The sequence below is a fragment of the Macaca nemestrina genome, chromosome 11 (assembly GCF_043159975.1).
Source record: "Macaca nemestrina isolate mMacNem1 chromosome 11, mMacNem.hap1, whole genome shotgun sequence".
Lineage (NCBI taxonomy): Eukaryota > Metazoa > Chordata > Mammalia > Primates > Cercopithecidae > Macaca > Macaca nemestrina.
The window spans coordinates 99,815,140-99,839,129 of NC_092135.1; the positions used below are offsets into that span (position 1 = coordinate 99,815,140).

The window sequence follows — 23,990 nt, forward strand, 5'->3', positions numbered from 1 at the left end:
CTAGGAGGACAGCAAAGTTTCCATTTGTACAGCTTTTAAAAAGTCACCTGATGCTGACCCAGCCGGACAGATTTCTCTGACAGTTAACTGTTTTCTTGGAGCTTTGATGAGCGGGGTTGTAAGTTTTCTAGCCATCAATTCAGATTCTAGAGCCTGATTAAACCTGGGCAAGGTAAGAGGGTTGTGTGATTTTGGAAACTTACTTTTCCTTTCCTTCCCTCCTTCCCTCCTTCCCTCCCTCCCTCCTTCCTTCCTTCCTTCCTTCCTTCCTTCCTTCCTTCCTTCCTTCCTTCCTTCCTTCCTCCCTTCCTTCCTTCCTCCCTTCCCTTCCCTTCCTCCCTCCATTCCTCCATCCATTCCTTCTCTCTCTTTCCCTCCCTCCTTTCCTTCCTTCTCTCTCTCACTCCCTCCCTCCCTTCCTTTCTTCCTTCCTTTCTTTCTGTCTCCCCCACTCCCCGTTTTAAGCAAGCTGGCTGAGAACTCTGTGTCCTCCACTTCAAAGGGCCAGTTGTCTTATTTTGATGTGGGCAGATTGAAAAGTAGGCTTTGAAAAGTAGGCGCTTTTTTTGTTTAATCTTTTCTCCTGGGATAGCTTTCAGAGCAATATATCCAAGTGTCAGTGAGGGGGTTCTGACGAGCACGGGTTCCCAGACTCTCAGCAGGATCATTCTCTAACAGAAATATAAAAGTGAAATATTAAAAACCCTGGAACGTGAACTCCATCTGCAGAGTACCCAGTATCTTGCCTGCTTGCACCATGGGAAAAAAAAAATCTTGAAAAAAGAGGGAGGAGAAAAAAAGTGTTTTGAGTTAGAGGTTTACAGGTTTAGTAGAGCATAGTAACATCCCCTCAAAGAAGTGGGTGTTGCTCTGTGACCCCCCAAAACGCTCCTCCTTTGACTCAGCCGCCAGAACACTCACCCTCCTCCGGCAGTACACCCCCTTTTCACATGCTAACTGAGGGGCCCGTGATTGGCTGAACAATAAACTGGTCACACTTGCTAAAGGGCTGCCGTCTTTCACACAATTAACCAAGACACATTAATCAAGCTGGCTGGACGGGGCTGCGCGGGCCTCCTGCAGTGGGGGAGGGGAGAGTTTGGTGAGCCTTAATAATACTCCACAGGAAGCAATAGTAAAGAATCGCAAGCTGGAGGAGATTCTGCTCTCAGAAAGTTGGAAGAGTTTAAAGCCCCAGTGGATGCTGTAGCTAGAATGGACAGGAGTTGTGGCGCTGAAGATCCCAGAAACTTAGAGCAAATTGAATGCTGGTCTTAGCTAAAATCTGCTAGTAGAAGACAGTACTGTGCATTCAAATGGCGACCCCCTAGAGACATTTTTACAAAGTTCCTTTAGCCTTCTTAGCTCTCCCTACCACTCCCACGAAAATGCACTCAGGAGCCACTTCCCTATGGAGACACAAGCACTGAGCAGTGGCTATGCCAAACCATACAGTGTAGGTTTCACTATGAGAACCAATAGAAATGAAGAATATACAAGAAGCATTCTGAATGAGATTTCCATTCCTTCCCAGTTCATTCAAAGTAGTCATAAGCACCCCTAAACTTTCAATTCAACCAGTACAATTTGAGGGAGCCCAGCTGGGAGCCCAGTCGAGGGTTCTCTCAATTTAGAACCAATTAAGAGAAAGTAGTAACTGGAAAGGTATTGGTCCTAAACTAAGTATCTGAAGGGTATTAAAAATAGTTAATTTTGAGAGAGAAAAAGTTAGCATTTGTATTTTTAATAATATTTTCTGCTTTTTCTTTTTCAAATTCCCTTTAAATAGATGTTCCAATGGCAATGCAGAGCTGATAAGATCATACCTTAGAGACCAGTTTGCTACAGAATCGTGTAGGGCTTTTAAGAGAATCAACTAAATATTTAGACATTTCTCAACTAAAGTAAACGGAGGCCTTACTCCTCTGGAGGTTGTCCAGTCACCATCTCATTAGATGCAAAGATCCTGCGATAAAGAGAAACTTTTTTTCCTGCCTACATGATTGCAGCCCAGTTGTGGTTTTTAATGTGTCATTGATTGTTTCATCCAACTCCTTTTGCTCCACTGAAAGGGTCTGTCATAGCTCTGTTTGCTTCCTTAAACACGGTTTTTGAAAGCGCTCATGCTGTGTGAGCTCAAATCCTAGCATTAATGTACTGCTGGGTTCATTTCACCACACTCAAAAGCGCTGAGTTTAAATCCCTCTCAATTCCATTTGAGGCACCAGAAGACTTTATCCTTCTCCACTAATGGTTCCAAGTTTACATCTAGATACTGGGGGTCAAGGACAGGAGAGGATTTAGAAATAACAGTGCATGACATTAGTCAATGCATTTGCCAAATTGGCAATTAGTTCCTGATGTGCGTGCAAAGCATTTTATTCCTGTCTCTTTGATGCTTGTTCCCATAGAGAACGGAATAGAGTCCACAGAGGCCTTCAAACTTTTAAAGAAATATCTGCTGAAAATCATGCCTGATTTGTGACATGAGCTCAGCCGCAGGGAAGCATCCGGGATTATCCTGGTTCTTTTAGTCCCGGGAAAGAACACTGCACGTGGGAAGTTTTTCCACTAGAAGAACGTAATGAAAATCAAAAGGCAGGAAAGCGGTACTAAAAGCCCTGCAGGGACCAGAATCAGATGTACCATAAGCGACAGGCCAAGGGACGCCCAGTTGTTTTTCAGTATGCTTGCTTTATCAACTTCTGACCACCAGGTGGAAGCAAGAAACAGCATGGATGGCATACTGACATCCAACAGTATTGTACTGCAGCAATGCAGCCTTGTTCTCGGAATGTCTTATTTTGACCTTAAATCCAGTGTGAGAGCTTCACTGCACCTGAAACCACTATGGGACAGACGATGATTAAAATGATCCTTGTCCCCACTGGGATGATAAAGAGCTATTCTGCTTTGGGCTCAAAGGGTTCTAAGCAAGTCTCTGTGTTTGCTGTGAACACAAGCTAAGGTCTGCATCTGGGTCGGCATCAGCTTGGTTGCATGAACTGTTAGCCAAGGGAGTTATTCAGTGGGTTGAACTGAGGGGAAAGATATTGATAAGAGAGGCTTTAACTGTGGGCATCAATTCATATGGAACTGTAGGTCCAAGCTCCCCCCTTTACTATCTGGGGTAACTTGACGAAGTTACTTATTTCCTAGTTCCCTAATCTGCAAAATGGGAGAAATCCTATCATTGTAAAAGTGTTTCCTGTGTGCCAGACACAGAACATACACAATTGCTAATCCCTATTACTGCCTGCCAAGATCAATGCTGGATGGAGTAGCCCAATTCTACAGATGAGCAAACAGAGGCTTTCTCCTAGGCTCACACAGAGGCGTTTACTTATTGGAAATGGGTGAAATCTGCATCCAAACCTTGTTCTCCTTTCATTAATCATATTGTATCCCTCTGTCTCATTTTGCAGGATGAGTCTGAAAAATAAATGATATTGAATTGCATCTGCTATAGTGCCTAAATTTTAGTAGGTGCTCAATGAAAGTTAGTTCCCATTCGGTTTTGGGTTTTGGTTTTTCTGTTTGTTTGTTTTTTGTTTTTTGAGATGAAGTCTCGCTTGTCACCCAGGCTGGAATGCAGTGGCATGATCTCAGCTCACTGTAACCTCCGCCTCCCAGGTTCAAGCAGTTCTCCTGCTTCAGCCTCCCGAGTAGGTGGGAATACAGGCACACACCACCGAACCCAGCTAATTTTTGTATTTTTAGTAGAGACAGGGTTTCACCATGTTGGCCAGGCTGGTCTCGAACTCCTGACCTCAAGTGATCTGCCTGCCTCAGTCTCCCAAAGTGCTGGGATTACAGGTGTGAGCCACCGCCCCCATTCAGTTTTGTACACTGTGTGGAAGTTCAGCTGCTCAGTGACTTGCCAGTGGTTCAGACCCAGTGACAGGTGTGTGAGAACAGATGCTATCTCTGCTCCCTTAGAAATCTTGGCTTCCTTCTAGAGGTCAGACATACCTCCAGGCACCAGAACTGACTTTTGCTTTTACTTGCATGGCCTAAACCTTGCCTGAATCCACACATCCTAAGAGCTGACTCTCAGTTTTCAAACACCTACCTAAGTCAGTTGTGCACCTGTTAAGGCTGTTCTTATTTGGTGATGGGTCCATTCTGCTCCCCGCACCTGGACTGCAGTGATATGTCTGCCCACTCTATGCCCACAGTGCCTTTACCCGGGAGAATCCTTGTCATCTACATGCTACATAATGGGTATCTAGTAAGGGCTACTAAATCACAGACAACATTAGTGTTACCATTGTTAATTTCACCCAAACATGCTATAGTGGAAAGAGTGCTGAAGTTTTCTACAGAGCACACCTGCCCACTTCTAGTGCTTCTAGTATTCTACACAAGCCCCCTACCTGGCACATAATAAGTAGTCAGTAGATATTTGTGAAATGAAATCAATGACTAAGAGTTAGAAAACCTGAGTTCTAGTTCCAGTCGCACCCTCTTGGACTCTAAATAATTCTCATTGTCTGCTTTGCAAAGAAGAACATATAAGTTATTATTCACCTTATTAATGGTAATAATAATTATGATTTATTGAGGACTAACTATGAGCTAGACACTTTACATATTTTATTTTACTTTGATTCACAACAGCCCTATCAGATAGAGACAATGTTGTAATCCCTAATTTATTGATGAGAGAGCTGAGGCTTTGAGAGAGGTATGTGACTTGCCCAGGGTCACCTAACCAGGAAAGGGGTGACCCAAAATATCCACACCTGTTGGACTCCAAGGGGGTCATGGCAGTATTCCACTTTACCTTAACTATCAAAGGGCAGATATAATGATTTGGTAATTAAAACAGTGCCCTAGACTGGGGACTGGCCATAAACTTTTGCAGGTTCATTTCCAAATGATTATGTCTTTCCACCCAGACTTGATTTTAGAATCTGTGAGCCTGGCGACATATTTCAGGAGTGTAATCTGAATGGAGTTCCTACCCTGGGACTCCAGCAGCCTCCCTCTCTATAGCTAATGAAGCCACTGGCGTTCACTGAATCTATGAACCTCGATTGGGCTCATTACTGTCTCACTTCTGGAGCGCTGCCGAAAGCTCCTGGGGAGTTACTATTAACATCTTTATTAACCCGTCCCCCAAATCAGTCAGTGAAATTAATTTAGATACACAGCCACTTTGATCTTCATTAATGGTTGCTTCTAGTTTCTACATTTATTTTTAGTTTTCTCATCTTTAATTTATTTGATGTCAATTATTAGTTTTTATTGGGGGGAGTAGATTATCTATCTTAAAGTAATTAAGATTAGGAAAAATTGCAAGTGAGTAAAAGCGGGTAAAAAGTATTTTTTCTAAAGTAAAACCCCAAGAATATATACAATTTTAATTTATTAATTAAAAAAATAAATTTTAATGTTAAAAAGAAATAAAAGTAAAGTAAAACTCTGCCATGTTCCTTCCAAGTTGAAGAATAAAAGAGGCCTCAAGGTGCCAAATACCATGTAAATGGCTCAGACCAGAGCCTCCTTCTCCATGTTTATGGCCAGTGCCTTGCACCGTCAAGCTCTGTAAAACACAGAGCTGGGGCCGGGTGTGGTGGCTCAAGCCTGTAATCCCAGCACTTTGGGAGGCCGAGGCAGGATCACTTGAGGTCAGGAGTTTGAGATCAGCCTGGCCAACATGGTGAAACCTCATCTCTACTAAAAATACAAAAATTAGCCAGGTGTGGTGGTGGGCGCCTGTAATCCCAGCTACTCGGGAGGTTGAGGCAGGAGAATCACTTGAACCCAGGAGGCAGAGGCTGCAGTGAGCAAAGATCATGCCACTGCACTCCAGCCTGGGCAACAGAGTGAGACTCCATCTCAGAAAAAAAAACAAACAAAAAAATATACACACACACAGAGCCAGGTACACAAGTGGGCTCACTTGAGTTACTTTAACATTTTAAAAATAAGTTTTAATATATTTATTTCATTTTTATTTTTCATCCAACCATCTACTTCTTATTTATTCAGCAAATACGTGTTGAATGCTAGGTACTAGGGACTGAGAGAGTAAAAAATAAATATGACACTGGTACCTGCCTTCAAGGAATATAGTCTAGAGGGGGAAATAAATAAATAATACAATGTGGGAAGTATACTACAGCAGCATTGCCTGGGTATCTTTAAGAAACTAGGGAAATCTTGGACTTGGCAGTGACATGACAAGAAAGAATAGGAAAATAAAAGAAAAGAAGGAACTAGGGAAACGGCCTTCTTAATTTGGGGAATTTAGGGATGGTTTTATTTATTTATTTTTTTTGAGATGAAGTATCACTCTGTCACCCAGGCTGGAGTACAGTGGCGCGATCTTGGCTCACTGCGACCTCCACTTCCAGGGTTCAAGCGATTCTCGTGCCTCAGCCTCGCAAGTAGCTGGGATAACAGGCGTGCAGCCCCATGCCCAGCTAATTTTTGTATTTTTAGTAGTGACGGGGGTTTCACCATGTTGGTCAGGCTGGTCTCAAACTCCTGACCTCAAGTGATCCACCCACCTCGGTCTTCCAAAGTGCTGGGATTATAGGCATGAGCCACCATGCCTGCCCTAGGGATGGTTTTTAAAGAAAGAGACGTGGGCTTGGCCTTCAAAAGTGCCAGGATTACAGGCATGAGCCACTGCACCCGGCCACCCCTGCTATTTTATTCAAAGGAAACAAAAGGGGGAAGGAAGAGATTTATAGAGAGAGTAGTAAGTATAAGGTTTTAACCTTTTGAGATTAAGATATCTGTGGAACCACAAAATGGAGATATCTAAAAAGCAAGTAGAAATATAAACTGTGAGTACAGAAGTCCAGCCTAGAAATACAGGAGAAGTCATGTGCTTAAATCGGTATTTAAAGCCTCAGGTGTGAATTCAGTTGCCCAAAGGAAAGTGTGTAGAGAAAAAAGAAAGGAGGAGGGAACCCTGTGGGGCCGGTACTATAGGACTAGGTAGAGGGAAGGGAGTCTTTAGAAGCTGAGAAGGAACAGCCACAGGAGCTAAAGGAGACCAGTAGGTAATCCTAGCAATACCGTGGAAATCATATGGCCAGCACTCACTGGAGGAGGGCTGGGTTCCATGCCTGTGTATTCTCAATGCTGAGCTCAATGACTGCATGTGGTGGCCCTTTACTATGTGTAGGGACTACAGGGAGTGGTCAGTGTCAAATGATGCATCATTAAATACAACACTCACTGAAAAGCATGATCAAGCCATAGGTCAAAAATCATTTGTTGTGGTAGACAGAATTCAATCACGGTCCTGCCTCTGAGAGAGGGGAGAGTCCTGACTATGCCCATTCCCTCCACCTTCTCCATCCACCAGGAGCAAGGCCTGGTCTCTCCTTCCTTTACAGAGACCTCAGGCACAGGCTTTGGCAGAGGGATATTTTCTCAGAATCCGCAGAAAGTTTTGATTCACAATTAGAGAAGTAATACACTACAAATATGAGTTGGAGGGCCAAGGTTGAACAATGCCAAGGAGTACCCTCAATGAGGACATCAGCTTTTAGGGCATCCTGATGATGCTCAAAGGGGACTCTAAAGCTTGGGAAGGAACAGGTGCGGTGGCTCACACCTGTAATCCCAGCATTTTGGGAGGCTGAGGCGGGTGGATCACTGTAGGTCAGGAGTTCAAGACCAGCCTGGCCAACATGATGAAACCCTGTCTCTAGTAAAAATACAAAAATTAGCCAGGCATGGTGGAGTGTGCCTATAGTCCCAGCTACTGACTGGGACTGAGGCAAGAGAATCTCTTGAACCCGGGAGGCAGAGGTTGCAGTGAGCCAAGATCGTGCCACTGCACTCCAGCCTCGGAGACAGAGCAATATTCCATCTCAAAAAAAAAAAAAAAAGAAAGAAAGAAAGAAAGAAAAAGCTTGGGAAGCCTTGAGCCAAAGACTAGGGAAACTTCCAAGCCAGTTACCTGAGAAAGAGTGAAGCAAACAGTTGTGAGGCCATGAATGAGTGTGTGTGTGTGTGTGTGTGTGTGTGTGTGTGTGTGTGTGTGTGTGTGTTTGGGGTGAGGGTGAAGGGCAGGTAGGAGAAAAAGAGTTACAGATTTTGGCAGTGCAGTTTTCAAGTTACTGCTTAAGATAGTGAAATAAGGCTAACAACATTATCAACTATTTAAATATACGGTATCTCAAGAATGCATTGTATTCAGGAAATTCCAGAGGTGTAGTTCAGTAGACAGCACTATAAGATAACCTTAGGGTGATTGTGGCAAGACTATAGTAACTAGAAAATGTTTTACCTTGAGCTAAGACTCAAAATGGTGCAGCGATGTTTTACCAATCAATCAACAAATCTCTGTTGACTAAGGTTACCAGACTTGAATTCCGTTGTGAAATGAGCTTTATTAAATATTTATGAAAAATGGACTATTTTTATTATGGTAGCAAAAGTTCTGCCCTCATTTTAATTTCACTCCACTTAGTTTGGAAACGTAAATGTTCTGCTTTATTACTTTCCTTTTGCAACTTTGCTTTTCCTGCCTCGAATTCCAATTGAACTCAGATGAGAACTCTTTTTAGAGAGAACTGCAGAGGGATGAGGAGAAAAATCGGGTCTAATGATTTACTCTCGTCTTTGGAAGGAGAAGGGAAACAAGCTACCTCCAGACCTATTATTTTTAGAGGCTATTGAAGCCAGAGAAACCAGACTCCTCTTGAAATGGTGCTGTGTGAAATGCCTATCTGTTTGTGGATCATTCTCTCACTGATCGCTCGCAGCATACCTACTGGGAAAAATCAATGGGAGAGAGGCAAGGTCATTCAGCCTCAGGTTATCTGCCTGAGTGGGAGGGCAGGCCACAAATAGGCGTCGTGCTTTGCTTCTGCTTAATAGCAGCTCCCTGACTGACCCTGGACACATCCATTCCTGTCTCAGCTAATGTAGCTACAAAATAGAGGTGGAGGGGCGTCAGTACAATCCGTCTACCCCAAGCATGGACTCAAGTACAAAATGTTGTTACTCCTGGGGTCCTGGGGCAACTATTACAGGTCATCCTTTTCTGGCAGAATTTATGAGAACTGAATTTTCCCTTGTAGTGCTTCCTCTCTCACATCCCTGAACAAACATATTAAGTATGTGTCAGACACTATGTTCTGCAATGTTTATATACATTGATTAATTAAATTCTTACAACAACCTCATTTGAGTTGTTACAGATGAGGAAATGAGCCTCAGAGAAGTGTGTGTTGAGTTGCTGGTGAGTGATAGACCCTGCCCTCTTTGCTAGACCAAAGATCCTCTGTTTTAGCTCCTCACTGGAAAATTCTGGAGACCATTGAACCATTGAAGACATAATAACAGGCCAGGCATAGTGGCTTATGCCTGTAATCCTAACACTTTGGGAGGCTGGGGCTGGAGGATTGCTGGATACCTGAGTATGAGACCATCCTGGGCAACATAGGGAGACCCCACTCTACAAACATTTTTAAAAATTAGCCAGAAGTGGTGGTGTGCATTTATGGTTCCAACTACTCAGGAGGCCGAGGCAGGAGAATGGCTTGAGAACGGGAGGTCAAGGATGCAGTGAGCCATGATCATGCTCATGCCATTGCACTCTAGCCTGGGCAACAGAATGAGAACGTCTTTCAAAAACCAAAAGAAACTCATAATAACAGTACAATAAGTAACCAATGTCTGGACCCTTCCCAGGCTAGTTGAATCAAACCTCAGGGCTTCCTTTCTCGTAAAGGTTTCCAGGCAATGCCAGTATGCAGCTCCCCTTGAGAACCTACCTCTCCAAAATGAGAGGTCAAAACCAAAAGAAGAAAAGGAATGAGATTAACACTTACTGAGGCCCTACTACAGGCCATGTGCTTAATCTTTTGTAATTTTCCCAGCAACTGGAAAATGATTCCCATTTTACAGATTTGGAAACTTCTCAATTATTTAACCAGAGAGGCTAAGCAATTTCCCTAAAGTCTCAAAGCTTGTAAGTGGCAAAAAGGAGACTTGAGCTTGGATTTGTGTTCATGTTACCATACTACCAAGCTAAGAAACACGCCACTGACCCACATTGAGGACTCAGAAGAAATCAAGTCAGACTTAGAGGAACTGGAGCTTGGAGCAAGTTAGAATTTTAGTAGAAGATATTTAGAGAAGGTTTCCAAGGAGAACTAACAATAAGGCAGAAATACCTGAGTGGGAGAGAGGGGGATGTTATATCAGAAAGGGAGAGAAGCAGGAAAAGAAGAGACAAAGAGTGAAGAAATATTTATATTACATTTACTATCCTAGTTTCACAACCCTATGCAGTAGGAACTATTACTATCCCCCTTCTACAGGTGGGAAAACTGAGGCCCAGTGAGGTTAAGGAATATCTTCAGATGACACAGCTGGTCAGAGGCATTGTGTGGGTTTACCCGGGTCCTGGATCCAAGTGCCTGGCCACGCATTGTTTATACTGCCCATAACTTTTCAAAGAAAGGGAAAGAGGGAGGAAAAGCAAATAGGATTTATTTTGTTTAATGGTCCAGAGCAGGCATTTTGCACTCATTATTTCACTGGTTCTCTTCAGGATCCTTGAGAGGTGAATACCACCTTCAATTTGCATTGAGAAAATGGAGGGTTGCCCCTACAGAATGGGAGAAAATTTTTGCAATCTACCCATCTGACAAAGGGCTAATATCCAGAATCTACAAAGAACTTAAACAAATATACAAGAAAAAATCAAACAACCCCATCAAAAAGTGGGCAAAGGATATGAACAGACACTTCTAAAAGAAGACATTTATGCAGCCAACAGACACATGAAAAAATGTTCATCATTACTGGTCATCAGAGAAATGCAAATCAAAACCACAGACACCATCTCACACCAGTTAGAATGGCAATCGTTAAAAAGTCAGGAAACAACAAATGCTGGAGAGGATGTGGAGAAATAGGAACACTTTTACACTGTTGGTGGGACTGTAAACTAGTTCAACCATTGTGAAAGACAGTGTGGGGATTCCTCAAGGATCTAGAACTAGAAATACCATTTGACCCAGCCATCCCATTACTGGGTCTATACCCAAAGGACTGTAAATCATGCTACTGTAAAGACACATGCACACATATTGTTTATTGTGACACTATTCACAATAGCAAAGACTTGGAACCAACCCAAATGTCCATCAATGATAGACTGGATTAACAAAATGTGGCGCATATACACCATGGAATACTATGCAGCCATAAAAAAGGATGAGTTCATGTCCTTTGCAAGGGACATGGATGCAGCTGGAAACCATCATTCTGAGCAAACTATCGCAAAGACAGAAAACCAAACACCGCATGTTCTCACTCATAGGTGGGAATTGAACAATGAGAACACTTGGACACAGGGCGGGGAACATCACACCCCGGGGCCTATTGTGGGGTGGGGGGCAAGGGGAGGGATAGCATTAGGATAAATACCTAATGTAAATGACGAGTTAATGGGTGCAGCAAACCAACATGGCACATGTATATGTATGTAACAAACCTGCACGTTGTGCACATGTACCCTAGAACTTAAAGTACAATAATAAAAAAAAAATAAATTTTAAAAAATCAGGAAAAAAAAGAAAGAAAACTGAGGGTTGCCATGGATGGTCAAAGTATCTTAAATGAGGTCTCAGCAAAACTGAAGCAGCAGGGTCCATATTCAAACCCTAAGTCAGCTAACCCCCAACCCACGTGCCACAGAACACCACTCAAGTTAGAAAGAGTATTAAAATATTGAAGGCCAAAAACACAGCACATAGACCTCTCAGAAGGGAAAAATGGAAAATGGGAAAGGATGGAAATGGATTTCATTTTGTTGATTGAAACTGGGAAATGACTGAATGAGGAAATATTTTGATTTTGTTTGGCCAGGGAAGAGCTGTAAATAGGCAGCAGAAAGTGGTTTGAAGAGAAACATACTAAACAAATGCCAGATATTCTTATCTTTACTGGTTATTTTGAACTTAGGCAAAATAATACTGAACAGAGAGTAAATAACCTAGACAAGTACTTCCCTTAGTGCCCACCTGGTACTATAAAATGCCAGCAGAGAGGTTCACATTTGATTGCACCTGCCCTTGAAAACTCAGTTGAAGTCACTTTGATCACTCCTTTCACTCTACAACTCTTAGCACTATAAATTCAAATTTTCATTGAAGTTCCTTTTGAAATTGCAAAATAATATTGTATATGCTTTATTTCAAAAATGTTTGAGAAAATGGGCCACAAAGGAAAAAGGGTAAGCCCCTGTAACCACCACCACTATCTAGTGAGTAGCCTTCCAGATCTATGTGCACGCCAACGTGAACACATGAGTATTATCAAATTAATTTTTGGCCAACCATAATTAAATTCTTTGTTGTGATAAACAACCTTGGTTTATTCCATTTATATAGGAACTGGAGGAAGAGATTTTTAAAACCAAAATAATGGCTGGGAACATTGGCTCATGCCTGTAATCCGAGCACTTTGGGAGGCTAAGATGGGAGGAACACTTGAGGCCAGGAGTTCGAGACCAGCCTGGACAAAAAGAAAAGTGAGACTCCCATCTCTAAATAATTTTTTTTTTTATTTTTTTTTTACTCCAGAGGCTGAGATGGGAGAATCACTTGAAGCCAGGAGTTCCAGGATGCAATGAGCCATGATCATGCTAGTGTACTCACCAGCCTGGGTGAGATCCTGTCTCTAAACAAACTAATAAACAAAATAATTAAATTTCAGGCCTAAGAAAAATATAAGGCAGAAATACCATTTTGAATGAGAGTTGAAATATTCTTTTTTCAATTTGGAGTGGACAATGGAGGAAATTTGATGAAGAGCATCCATCAGCTTGCCTCCCCTGCAGCTCCTCTTACAGCCCTTACATGGAAGAAGCATTCAGTTAGTATTTCTTGAGTGAATGAGAAATCATTCCCTTTTAGGATGGTTTTTGTTTGGGTTAAATGGCATCAATACTAAGAATCATAGAAACACATACACCCAAATATAACTGTTATAGAGTGCTCCAATTTTTATTATCACCTATTTTGGAATATTCAAGCCAGGATTCACTTCCATTTTTTCCACAAGTGACATACAAAATTAGTTCCCCTTACTTTTTTATTTTTTATTTTTATTATTATTTTTTTTGAGACAGGGTCTTGCTCTGTCTCCCAGGCTGGAGTGAGTGTCACAATCACAGCTCACTGTAGCCTCAACCTCCCAGGTTAGTGATCCTCCCACCTCACCCTCTCAAGTAGCTGGGACTATAAGCGCATGCCACCAGGCTCGGTTGTTGTAGATACAGGTCTCACTATGTTGTCCAGGTTGGTCTTGAACTCCTGGTCTCAACTAATCCTCCAGCCTGGGCCTCCCAAAGTGCTGGGATTATAGGCAAGAGCCACCGTGCCTGGCTCCCCTGAGTTTTTTTTTTTTTTCTTTTTCTTTTTTTAACCACTTTTGAGTCTTTAAGACTGCCTCATTATTCATCACATTTCACGCACATATACTTGTTCTCCCAAATGAATTGTAAGCTCTGCAGAAGTAGTGGGGTTTCTTTCGATCTGTTTTGTATTCTTCCCAGCACTTGGTACATGCTCTGCACACAGTATATGTTAAACAAATGTTTGCTGACTTTACTGAATATGTTGACTGTATTAGTTTGCTAGAGTTGCTGTAACAAAGTCTCAGACTGGGTGGTTTAAGCAACAGAAATGTATCATCTTACAGTTCTGGAGACTGGGAAGTCTGAAATTGAGGTGTTGGCAGGGTTGGCTCCTTGGGAGGGGTGTGAGGGAGAGTTTGATCCAGGTCTCTCTCCTTGGCTTGCTGATGGTCATCTTCTCCTTGAGTCTCTTCACTTCACCTTCTCTGATGCACATCTATTTCTCTGTCCACATTTTGCCTTTTTAGGAGGATGCGAGTCAAATTGCATTAGGGCCCACCCTAGTGCTTTCATCTTAACTAATAACATCTGCAACGATCCTATTTCCATATAAGATCATATTCTAAACTAGTTGGGGTTAGGACTTCAACATGTGAATTTTGAGAGCACATAATTCTACCCATAATAGTGACCTTTCACCAAATCATAAACATTCAGCTGGAGATGAAGCTTTAAAAATCACGGTAGCCTACCTGATGCTTGAATCCTTTTTTTACACCAAGCCAAGAAGAGCATTTAGAATTTTAACAGTATATTTGGCAACAGGGTTTTCGGGTTGATTTTATTTTTTAACGCCCTCTGTATGCTTCCCAGAATGGTTCCCGCTACCTACGCCTCGAAGCCTTCACGTTGTCTGGAACAGGTGAGTACTACCTCAGGAAGAGATCGTTAAGCAGGATTGGAGAGACATTTCCCTGGATCTCAGTCCACTGAACAGCAGCCCCTGAGCACTTCCATGTGGGGGCTCTAAGCTGTAGGAAGATGCCTCTGGGAGCCCCAGACCCCTGCGAGTCTGTTAGTTTTTCTCTATGAACCATTTTACTTTCAGTGAGTTTGGTCATTAAAATTGTTTTGTGTCCCTCAGCCATGCCCCAGGCCCTGAGAACAGGGAATGTTGGTCTGCAAGAAAACCTAGTGGGTTTATTATTCTCTGACACAGAGAAACCAAATAACATCATTGAGTGGCTATTGGAGGGGGGGCAACTTGATTCATGGGGGTCATGCTTTCCCAGGCCCTCTCTACGCAGTCTCGGCTCAGACCAGGGCAGACTTTTATTACCAGCTTTCAACAAATCCCTAGTTTCTTTTGCAAAGTAAAACAGATAATAGAGACATTCCGGGAATAGTTAGCTAACTAAGCTGTGCCAGGCAACCTCCGGGCTAAGAAGAACTCAGTGTTTTCGGACAATGACCAATTACAATAACCAGTATTATTTGATCTGAGAGTAATTAGCCGAGGCTCTGTTCTTTTTGCTTCAGTGAGGAGGCAAAAAGGGCAGTGAGGAAAACATCAGAGACGGGAGACGAGCTCAAATGTCAAAGAAAAACACACTCTTGCAGGTGGGGAGAAGTGGAAGAGTTTCACTGGCCAAGATCCTGACTGAACACTTGAACATTGTTTTTCCCTGAAAATATGGTAGAATTTAACTTAACCAAAAGTCGTTTGAATTCTTCATTCTTACTGTTCATATCCTTTAAAAAGCCTCCACGTCGAGTAAATTTCAGGGTACAAAAGAGTAAAATAGGTAGGGAACATAGAGTTGTGGACTACCAGAGGATCTTTCACTGGGAGGGACAGGTCTCTCCAGGACACCTGCACCCTCCACTCTTATTTTCAAAAACACTGTATAACCTGAAACTCCCCTTTATTTTGGAGACAGGTACTAGGGAACTGCTGTTTATCACTTCATTCAAGACGTGCAAATGTTCTTTTGAACAGTATAGTCAGGCTCCCTCCTCTCTATCTAGAGATATGTGGATTTCAGCACTGCCCTGTGGCTTTCTTTCATGTCACTATCAGCTTCCAAAGTAAATGGCAACTCTCAACCTGAGAACCATCTTACTACTCCATGCTGCTGCTGCAGCTGCCCCTGTCCCGTGGCAGAAGATAGTTCACCAGCCTCCTGCTATCACCCCACCAGCCTTTCTTTCTAGGGCTGAGCAAGGCTTGAATTCTCTGAATACCTCTCTGGCTTTTCTGACAATACAGCACCCATGGCCTCTGCCCCTTCCCTTGTCCCATGGCAGTATGTATTCACCTTTTCTCAGACTTCTGGCTTCTCTGCTCAGATCTTTAATGCAGGAAGTAATGTCCAGGCTGGACCCGGTGGCTCACACCTGTTAATCCTAGCATTTTGGAAGGACAAGGTGGGCAGATCACCTGAGGTCAGGAGTTCAAGACCAGCCTAGCCAACATGGCGAAACCCCGTCTCTACTAAAAATACAAAAACTTAGCCGAGCATGGTGGCATGTGCCTATAGTCCCAGCTACTCAGGAGGTTGAGGCATGAGAATCGCTTGAACCCGGGAGGCAGAGGTTGCAGTGAGCCGAGATCGTGCCACTGCACTCCAGCCTGGGAGACAGAGTGAGACTCCGTCACAAAAAAAAAAAAAAAAAAAAAAAAAAAAAGGGAAGTAATGTTTAGAGGTGTTTAGAGGTATGTTGTCTAATACAGTAGCCACTAGCCACATGTGACTGTTTAACTTTTAATTTACTTAAATTTAAAATTCAGTTATGTTGCACTAGCTGCATTCCAAGGACTCAGTAGCCACATTGGAGTAGTGACTATGATATTGGACAGAGCAAAAATAGAATATCTGCATCATCATGGAAAATTCCATTGGCAGCGTTAGCCTAGATTATCACATGGGAAAATTCTTGGCTCTGGGAAGGGCTCTGTGAAAGGGTTAATATTAGATGGGATATAGACTATGTACCTAGCAGGGTGCTACATATATTATTACATTTAATCCTTATGGATGTCATTCCCAGGTCAAAGAGGAGGAAACTGAGGCTGAGAGTAGTTAAGTAACTTGGCCAAGTTAGTCCAACTAAGTAAGTGGTAGAGCCAGGGTTCATCTGGTACCCGGGTCTCTGTGGATTTGGCCATTGAATCAGGTTGCAGATGTGGCGAGTAACAAGCAGCCGAAGTGCCACTGGCTTTTCTACACAATCCCTACAGAGGTGTGGTGGAACCATTCACAGGCCTGCAGATGGATCCCCAGAGTTTGCTTGAGGTTTGATGGTGATCTCATTAATGTGGGCCTAGTAGGTACGCACTCACTTTTTAGATTGATTGGTAAATTGTAGGACAGCTTCTGCAATGTTTCTTCCTAGTATTGGATATATTTCTTACTGTGGGCATCTACTACATCCCAAACTGAGAACATTTAAAAAGTGCCTACTCTCTCCCTGCCCTGTTCCTCTTCCTGTAGGTCTAGGAAAACCAAAGAACCCACTTGAGCTCATACTGACCAGCCTGTCCTGCACCTCGGAGGTCAGTGGCAGTGCTGTGAGTGGGAGACTTTTATACTCAGAGCCAGGCTGTGCTAGGAAATCAAAACTGCTGTCCCAGACCCCTGAGAACAACCAGATTTTAGAATTATGGAGTGATGGGTTAGTAGATGGTGTTTTACACAGTCACAAAACTCAATTTTAATTTTTTTTATTGTTTGTGTTTCTATTCTGGACTTGTAAGATTACATGTAGCTGTCCTGGCCCCCAGCACATCTTTTAGGATTGATATACAATTTTAATTATTTTTATGACTTTTATAAGCAATGGGGCCTGTGGCAATTCAGGTGGGTTGGAATGAATTTATTATCCTTGCCCACAGGGATGAGCACTCTCTTAGGCTGCTGGCAGAAATAGAAACTGGTACAGCTCTTCTAGCTGATAGTATGAATCTACAGCTCTTCTAGCTGATAGTATGAATCAAATACTTTAACGTGTTGTATATATCCTTCAACCAAGGAACATCAATTCTAAGAATTTATCCTAAGGAAATATTACACAAACCCACAAAGATTTCTCTTTGAGAATATTTGTTACAGCATGATTTTAATAGTACTACCTCCATCCCAAAATAAAGGAAACAACTCAGATAGGAGTCTAGCTCTGTAAATTATGGTATGCCTACATAATCGAATGATAACAGCCAGTAAAATTATGTCCTAGAAAGTGATTCAAAGTTATGGCAAGATGATCAAGGTAGTTAAATGGAAAAAGTAGGTTATAAGAGCATGTATAGTATGATCCCATTTTTTTGTGAAACAAAAACTATACCTGTCTAAAAGCAAAGGACTGAAGAAAACAAAGACCTCAAGCAATGGTGATTATCTTTGAGTAAAGAGGATTATCTCAGAGTGAAGGGCTAGTCATAATTTTCCTTTTCAATAAGTACTCTGCAATAAGTATGAATTATTTTGGCATTGGAACATTCTCACTTCTTGAAATGTTACTAGAAGGAGTGATTTATCATAGGATTCTTTATCTTTAATAACAGATTCTCATTAATTGGATGGGTGGGTTTTCCTACCTCTGCAAGATACTCCTGGCATGTTTGATAGTTAACATCACAAACCTAAGAGTAGGAATTCACATTTAGCTTATACGGAAAGGTGCTGGTAGGCAAATTTACATTTGTGATGTTCCTTTTTTTGTATGCCAATGTTTATTTTTACAGTAGGGGTTGTAACCAGTGGATAATTGTTCCAGTGGAAGTTAGAGGTGGTAGCCATGTGTACAACTATGAGAGTAATGGCAATTGGTAGCAAGCAAGGCCATAGGTGACAGGAAAAAGCATAATGATACAAACACGGAAGATGTCAGTAAATCATTTGCGCCCAAAAAGCAACATTTGTTCCCCCAGGACTCTTTTCTCAGCCTTGCAAAAAGAGCTCAATGTGCAATAGCAAGGCGGCAATCACTGAGGCGCTTGCCAATGGTCCTGCTACTAGTGCTGCCAGTGAAGGTTTGCGTTCATGTGGGGTGGAGTCGGCTTGTACAGGGGAGACCGACACACACTTGGCTCCTAGGAGGAAGAGCCTTCACCTGCCCACTTTGCCCTGGTGACCACCTCTGCCGGCGAAGGAGAAGGAGAAGCAATGTGCAGCAGTCATAGTTCAGAGGCTGTGAGACTGGAACAAGTCCAGAAACTACCAGAAGCCCTGAAACAACCCTGTGGGGAGGGTGAGGGTAGGTTCTCTTGGTTGAAATGGAAAATCCTAAAAAAGAGGTCCTTGTGTCACTGATTAGTACCTACTCTTCTTTTATTCATTCACCTGGTTTAAAAAAAACAAAAACAAAAACCTGTTCTTATTTTGTTTTTTTGAGGCAGTGTCTAGTTCTGTCACCCAGGCTAGAGTGCAGAGGCACAATCATGGCTCACTGCAGCCTCGACCTCCTGGGCTCAGGTGATTCTCCCGCCTCAGCCCCCGGAGTAGCTGGGACTACAGGTGCATGCTACCACACCTGGCTAATTTTTGTACTTTTTGGTAGAGATGGGTTTTCACCATGTTGCCCAGGCTGGTCTCAAATTCCTGGGCTCAAGCGATCCTCCCACCTCAGCCTCCCAAAGTGTTGGGATAACAGACATGAGGCACAGCACTTGGCCAAATACCCTGTTCTTATAAGAAAAGGGGTGCCCCTAATACCCCTGTAAGCTCCATTAGCCTTTCTTGGCTTCCCCAGACACTACATAAACACAGTCTAAGTAAAAACAATATGTCTGCCATGCTAACACAAGTTTAAAACCGGTCTCCCAGCCTTCCCTGTCCAATCAGACTGTAGCCCCTCAGCCCCCACTACAGGGCAGTTCAGGAGCCACCTGTTATGGGTTAATGTTGGGGGAGTATGCGAGAGAACAAATCGCTGATTGGGGTGGGACTGTGGAGGTGGAAGCTGATAGATGCATTGCTTCTCACCACCTACCTGCTCTCCCCATGTCCAGAAGTTAGTATTTAACCAGAAAGCGTGAAGCCTGCAGAAACTGGATTCAGGGCCCAATTTTGGCACAAACTTCACCACACCACCCAGTAGTGTGGGTGGACCAGCTAAAATTTGTTCATGAGATTACCCCTGAGTCTCCTTCCAGATGGATCCTAGGCTCTAGTGATTTGTACTAACATTCTTCTTCCAAACCTCCATTTCATGGGCCCTAAAAAAGCTCTGCCTGCTTTCTGTGCCAATAGCGCTCACGCAAGCATGGTTAATGTCCCTAAAACCCGCTGGACTTTCTGTAAGAAGTGTGGCAAGCACCAATCCTTTCTGTAAGAATCGTGGCAAGCACAAAGTGACACAGTACAAGAAGGGCAAGGATTCTCTGTATGCCCAGGGAAAGTGGCAGTATGACAGGAAGCAGAGTGGCTATGGTGGGCAAAGTAAGCCGATTTTCCGGAAAAAGACTAAAACTACAAAGAAGATTGTGCTAAGGCTTGAGTGTGTTGAACCCAACTGCAGATCTAAGAGAATGCTGGCTATTAAAAGATGCAAGCATTTTGAACTGGGCGGGGATAAGAAGAGAGAGGGCCAAGTGATCCAGTTCTAAGTGTCATCTTTTATTGTGAAGACAATAAAATCTTGAGTTTATGTTCAAAAGAAAAAAAAAAAAAAACCTCTGCTGGACAGGATGCCCTGGATGACTGGATGAGGAATATATCTGTCAGACCTTCTTCAGGCCACAGCAAATGAGTAGACTTCTACCCGATTCCTTTTTCTCCTAACTGGCCTGGAAATTTGCAAGGATTTGGAAATTTGCAAATTTCTTCTCTATCTTGTCTATGAAGTAATTACTCCTGAGTTTGAAGGTGGTTATCTGTTTGCAGAAACAGTTTCATGTCTTGGGAATCAAATAGCCCAAATTTGTTATGCAAATCTTATGCAAAAATTAGGTAAATTACAATTCTGGGCCAGGACTTCAGGCATCTCTGCATTGTAGCACCTGGAAGGGAAAGAATATCTGATCTTTCTTGCTTTAAGTCGGTAGGTGTATTTAAAATTAAGCAAGCCCATCTATATCTGCTTAACTGGGGATTTGCTGTGGTGTTTCGGGGCCACACAACTTAATTCTGAATGTCAGACATCAGTCCCCTGAGCAGCTGCCCTCTGGGATGTGCAGTTTTCCCTCTTGTGCCTTTCCAGTTATAAACCTCTGTGTGTGTTGTGGAGTTGGGTGTACGTAAATGATTGGCATTAGATTAGCAAAGACTTTCACGCATTGTAAGTAAATAGGAAACATGAAGACCCACAAGCCACCCTCCCCAGCTTCATGTCAGGCCTCTCTCCCCATTTTTGTCCTGGGCCAGCCAAGTGGCCTGATTCCCTTCTTTAAACTCTGGCTTCTCCCTCCCACTCTAGGGTCTGTGTGGGTACCACAGATCCCTGTCAGCAAGGCCTGCCTCTTGCCTGCCCTCCTTTCTTCAACTCTCAGCTCAAATGCCACTTCCTCAAGAAATCCTTTCCTGACCACCTCTTCCCATTCTAGGTCAGGTATTGAGGCTATCTTAACCCTTAAAAAAAGATCAACTTGAGGATTTGTCCTTACTGTGATTCAGGTACTTAATTATCTCTCTGCCTCTGCTCCATCTCAGGAGAACCAAAATGTTATACCTGAGCTGCTATAACTAACCTTAACTGGGTAATTGCCAATTAATAGAAATGTATGTCTCACAGCTCTGAAGCCTGGGAAAACCAAGACCAAGGTGCCAGCAGCTTAGGTGTTGGGCAAGAGCTCTCTGCTTCACAGATGGCACCTTCTCACTGTGTCTGCACAGGGCAGAAAGGGCAAAAGGGCTCTCTCAAGCCTCCTTTATAACCCAATTACCTCCCAAAGTTCCCACTTTCTAATACTATCACTTTGGTAATTAGGTTTCAACATAAATTTGAATTTTGGAGAGATACAAACAGTCAGACCATAGGATTCTTTTCTTCACAGTTGTACTTAGACATCTGTGTGATAATTTGATGAACATCTGACTCCTCTATCTGAGCTGCCAGAAGACAGTCTTGTCCTGTGTCTCCCAAGCCAACCACTTACTAGCACAGAGTAGTTGCTCAATAAATGAATTTGCTCATCTCCAGATATATATTTCAACATAAGGTCAACTTGAGGATTTATCCTTACTGTGATTTAAGTACTTAATTATTTCTCTTCCTCTGCTCCATCTCAGGGGGAACCAAGAGAGTTTTCTAGCTAATAAGCCTGGCTGAGCTTCAGAAATGCTGCAAACAAGTGTATTTTCTACCCAAACTTCACCCTCCAGAATCACCTCTTTAGAATTCTGTGCTTTTCCCCCTCCAGATTTCTGTGCTTGCCACCCTTGGAGTCCAGAGCCTCCAACATGTTTTTTGTTTGTTTGTTTGTTTGTTTGTTTGAGACAGAGTCTTGTTCTGTCACCCAGGCTGGAGTGTTGTGGTGCAATATTAGCTCCCTGCAGCCTCTACCTCCCAGGCTCAAGCGATTCTCATGCCTCAGCCTCCTGAGTAGCTGGGATTACAGGTGCATGCCACCACACCCAGCTAATTTTTATATTTTCAGTAGAGACAGGGTTTCACCATGTTGGCCAGTCTGGTCTCGAACTGCTGGCCTCAAGTGATCTGCCTGCCTCGGCCTCTCAGAGTGCGATCATATTTTGAATCAGGCCTTTCTACTTGGTTGTGCTGCAGTGTTCCTCCAAAAAGAATCCTTGATTATATATTTCTGTTTATAATATTATATATTATATTATATATATTATATATTATATATTATTATATATTTCTGTTTATATTTCTGTGTCTTTTATGTGTGCATGGTGCCCAGACACACGGTGGAGGGCAAGGGAGCCGAGTGATAGAATGAGGAGATTTTTCCCCTTCAACTTAGTAACAGGACAGTCAGTCAGAGTTTAGTATGGGGGTTACTTTTCCACTTGCCATCAATTTTAGCAATTCCAGGAAAATTCTACTTAAAATCTAAGTCTAGCAATCTCCTTTTCTTTACTTTTTGTTTTTCTCCCGTTGTTTTTCAGAAGGGAGGCTGCTGGAGAAACTCTATTTTTCTCCCCCACTTTTCCAGGCTGGGCAGGGTTCCTGAAGCTGAAGACCTGGCCTCCCAGATGCTGAAAGGCTTTCCCAGAGACCGCGTCTCCGCCCAGGAAGCACTCGGTCACGATTATTTCAGCGCCCTGCCATCTCAGCTGTACCAGCTTCCCGATGGTGAGCGAGGAAGTGTGTGCCTGTGTGCGTGCGTGAGTGTGTGTGCGTGACTGCGTGTGTGTAAGTCTTGGTGTCTTAAGTAGTTTGCCTCAGCACCGAAGAACCATAGCATTTACCCCCAGGAGTGAAGTTAGAGATCCATTTGCCTGGGAGAAGCAAGATAGGACCCAATCTTGCCTGAGTTTTGCATGAGCTTCTCTCAAACTCTGAAGCACTGGTGGGGAGAGGTTACAAGGACCTCTTTGTAATGGTGCAGACATTTCACAGGTACACATTTACACTCAGAAATTGGATGAGATGGACGTTGTCTCTGAGTTGTTTGGCTTAGCTACCATCTGCCAGGAAGCCACACCAGTGTTTCTAACAAGACTCTTCTCCCTTTCTGCAGAGAGTAAGATGATAGGTGAAGCGGATATGTCCTGAGAGGGAGCTGGGCCTTTCTTGATTGGTAACAGCAAGCTGTAGAAGGCAGTGCCGGGGTGGGGTGCTGGGGGAAGGAAGGCCTCCTCCCAGGCTGCCCACCTCCTGTAAACACAAGTTACCCTGGAATCAGCCTTTGCTGCCTGGGCCTGAAGTCATCTTCCAAATCTGAAATCTGCTGAGGGATCATGTGGTTGGAACTCCCGTCATGTTTCTCGGACTGTGGCCAGGAAGAGCTACAGGAGGATGTGGGCAGTGGTCATGGGGGACTATCCTTAGGTGAGGTTTCTTTGAAAAAATCCACCATTCAGCTAAAAATAGTTTTAGGAACAAGGGACAAGTAGACAGGAAAAGCAAAGCTACCAGGAAAGTAAAACAGAAGAAGAGAGAGAAGCAGCCAGGGTTGGTTTTAGAAGTCCTAAGCCAGAGAAAAGAAAGCTTAGGAGGGAGGGCCTAAGGGCTGAGACTGGGATGAGGACACTGGAAGGGATGTGGGGGAGTGGTGATGGGGTGCCGTGAGATAAGGATGGGGACAGGGTGAGGAGCTACTGCCCAAGAGGTGTGGAAACAGCCTGGTCCGCCTTGCCAGAGTTTGCAGACGCAGCTCCTCTGTGTCTAGGACATCATCCTGCAGCAGTCCAAAGCGCGTAGTTTGGGACTTGTTGAGGCATTCTATTTTATGACTAAAGTGAGTCATTTAGGATCTCCAAAAATAACCATAATCATACAACTGAGGTTAATGTCTTACTTAACCCTGTAGAAAGAGTCAGTCATTAGTATTTATTAAATTGCCATTAAGTGTCAAGAACATATTAAGTGCTATAAAAAGTGGAGGAAAACAAGAGACTTGTCCTTGGCCTCCAGGATCTTACGAAGTGGGAGGAAAAGAGGGCGAGGAAGAGGAAATGGGGCACCCTCGCACACATATCAGCACAAATCATATCTAAACAGCTAAAAATCTGTGCATAAT

General features: G+C 43.2%; 1 protein-coding gene and 1 pseudogene across 8 annotated transcripts in view; both read left to right on the forward strand.

Annotated features, from left to right (window-relative positions):
• The window catches only part of LOC105468092 (cyclin dependent kinase 15), a 117,348-nt gene that overhangs the window by 79,333 nt on the left and 14,025 nt on the right, over window positions 1-23,990 (forward strand). For 5 of the 8 annotated variants that reach the window (XM_024788606.2, XM_071073193.1, XM_011718054.2 and 2 more), the window contains 2 exons: window positions 14,219-14,267; window positions 22,461-22,600. In XM_024788606.2, the coding sequence (XP_024644374.2) occupies window positions 14,219-14,267; window positions 22,461-22,600 (189 nt within the window). Of the gene's footprint in view, window positions 1-12,569; window positions 12,653-14,218; window positions 14,268-22,413; window positions 22,601-23,990 lie in introns of those variants that run through there. The other 3 variants (XR_979284.2, XM_071073195.1, XR_979285.2) reach the window with 3 other exon arrangements.
• On the forward strand, window positions 19,610-20,907 carry LOC139357190 (large ribosomal subunit protein eL42-like; annotated as a pseudogene).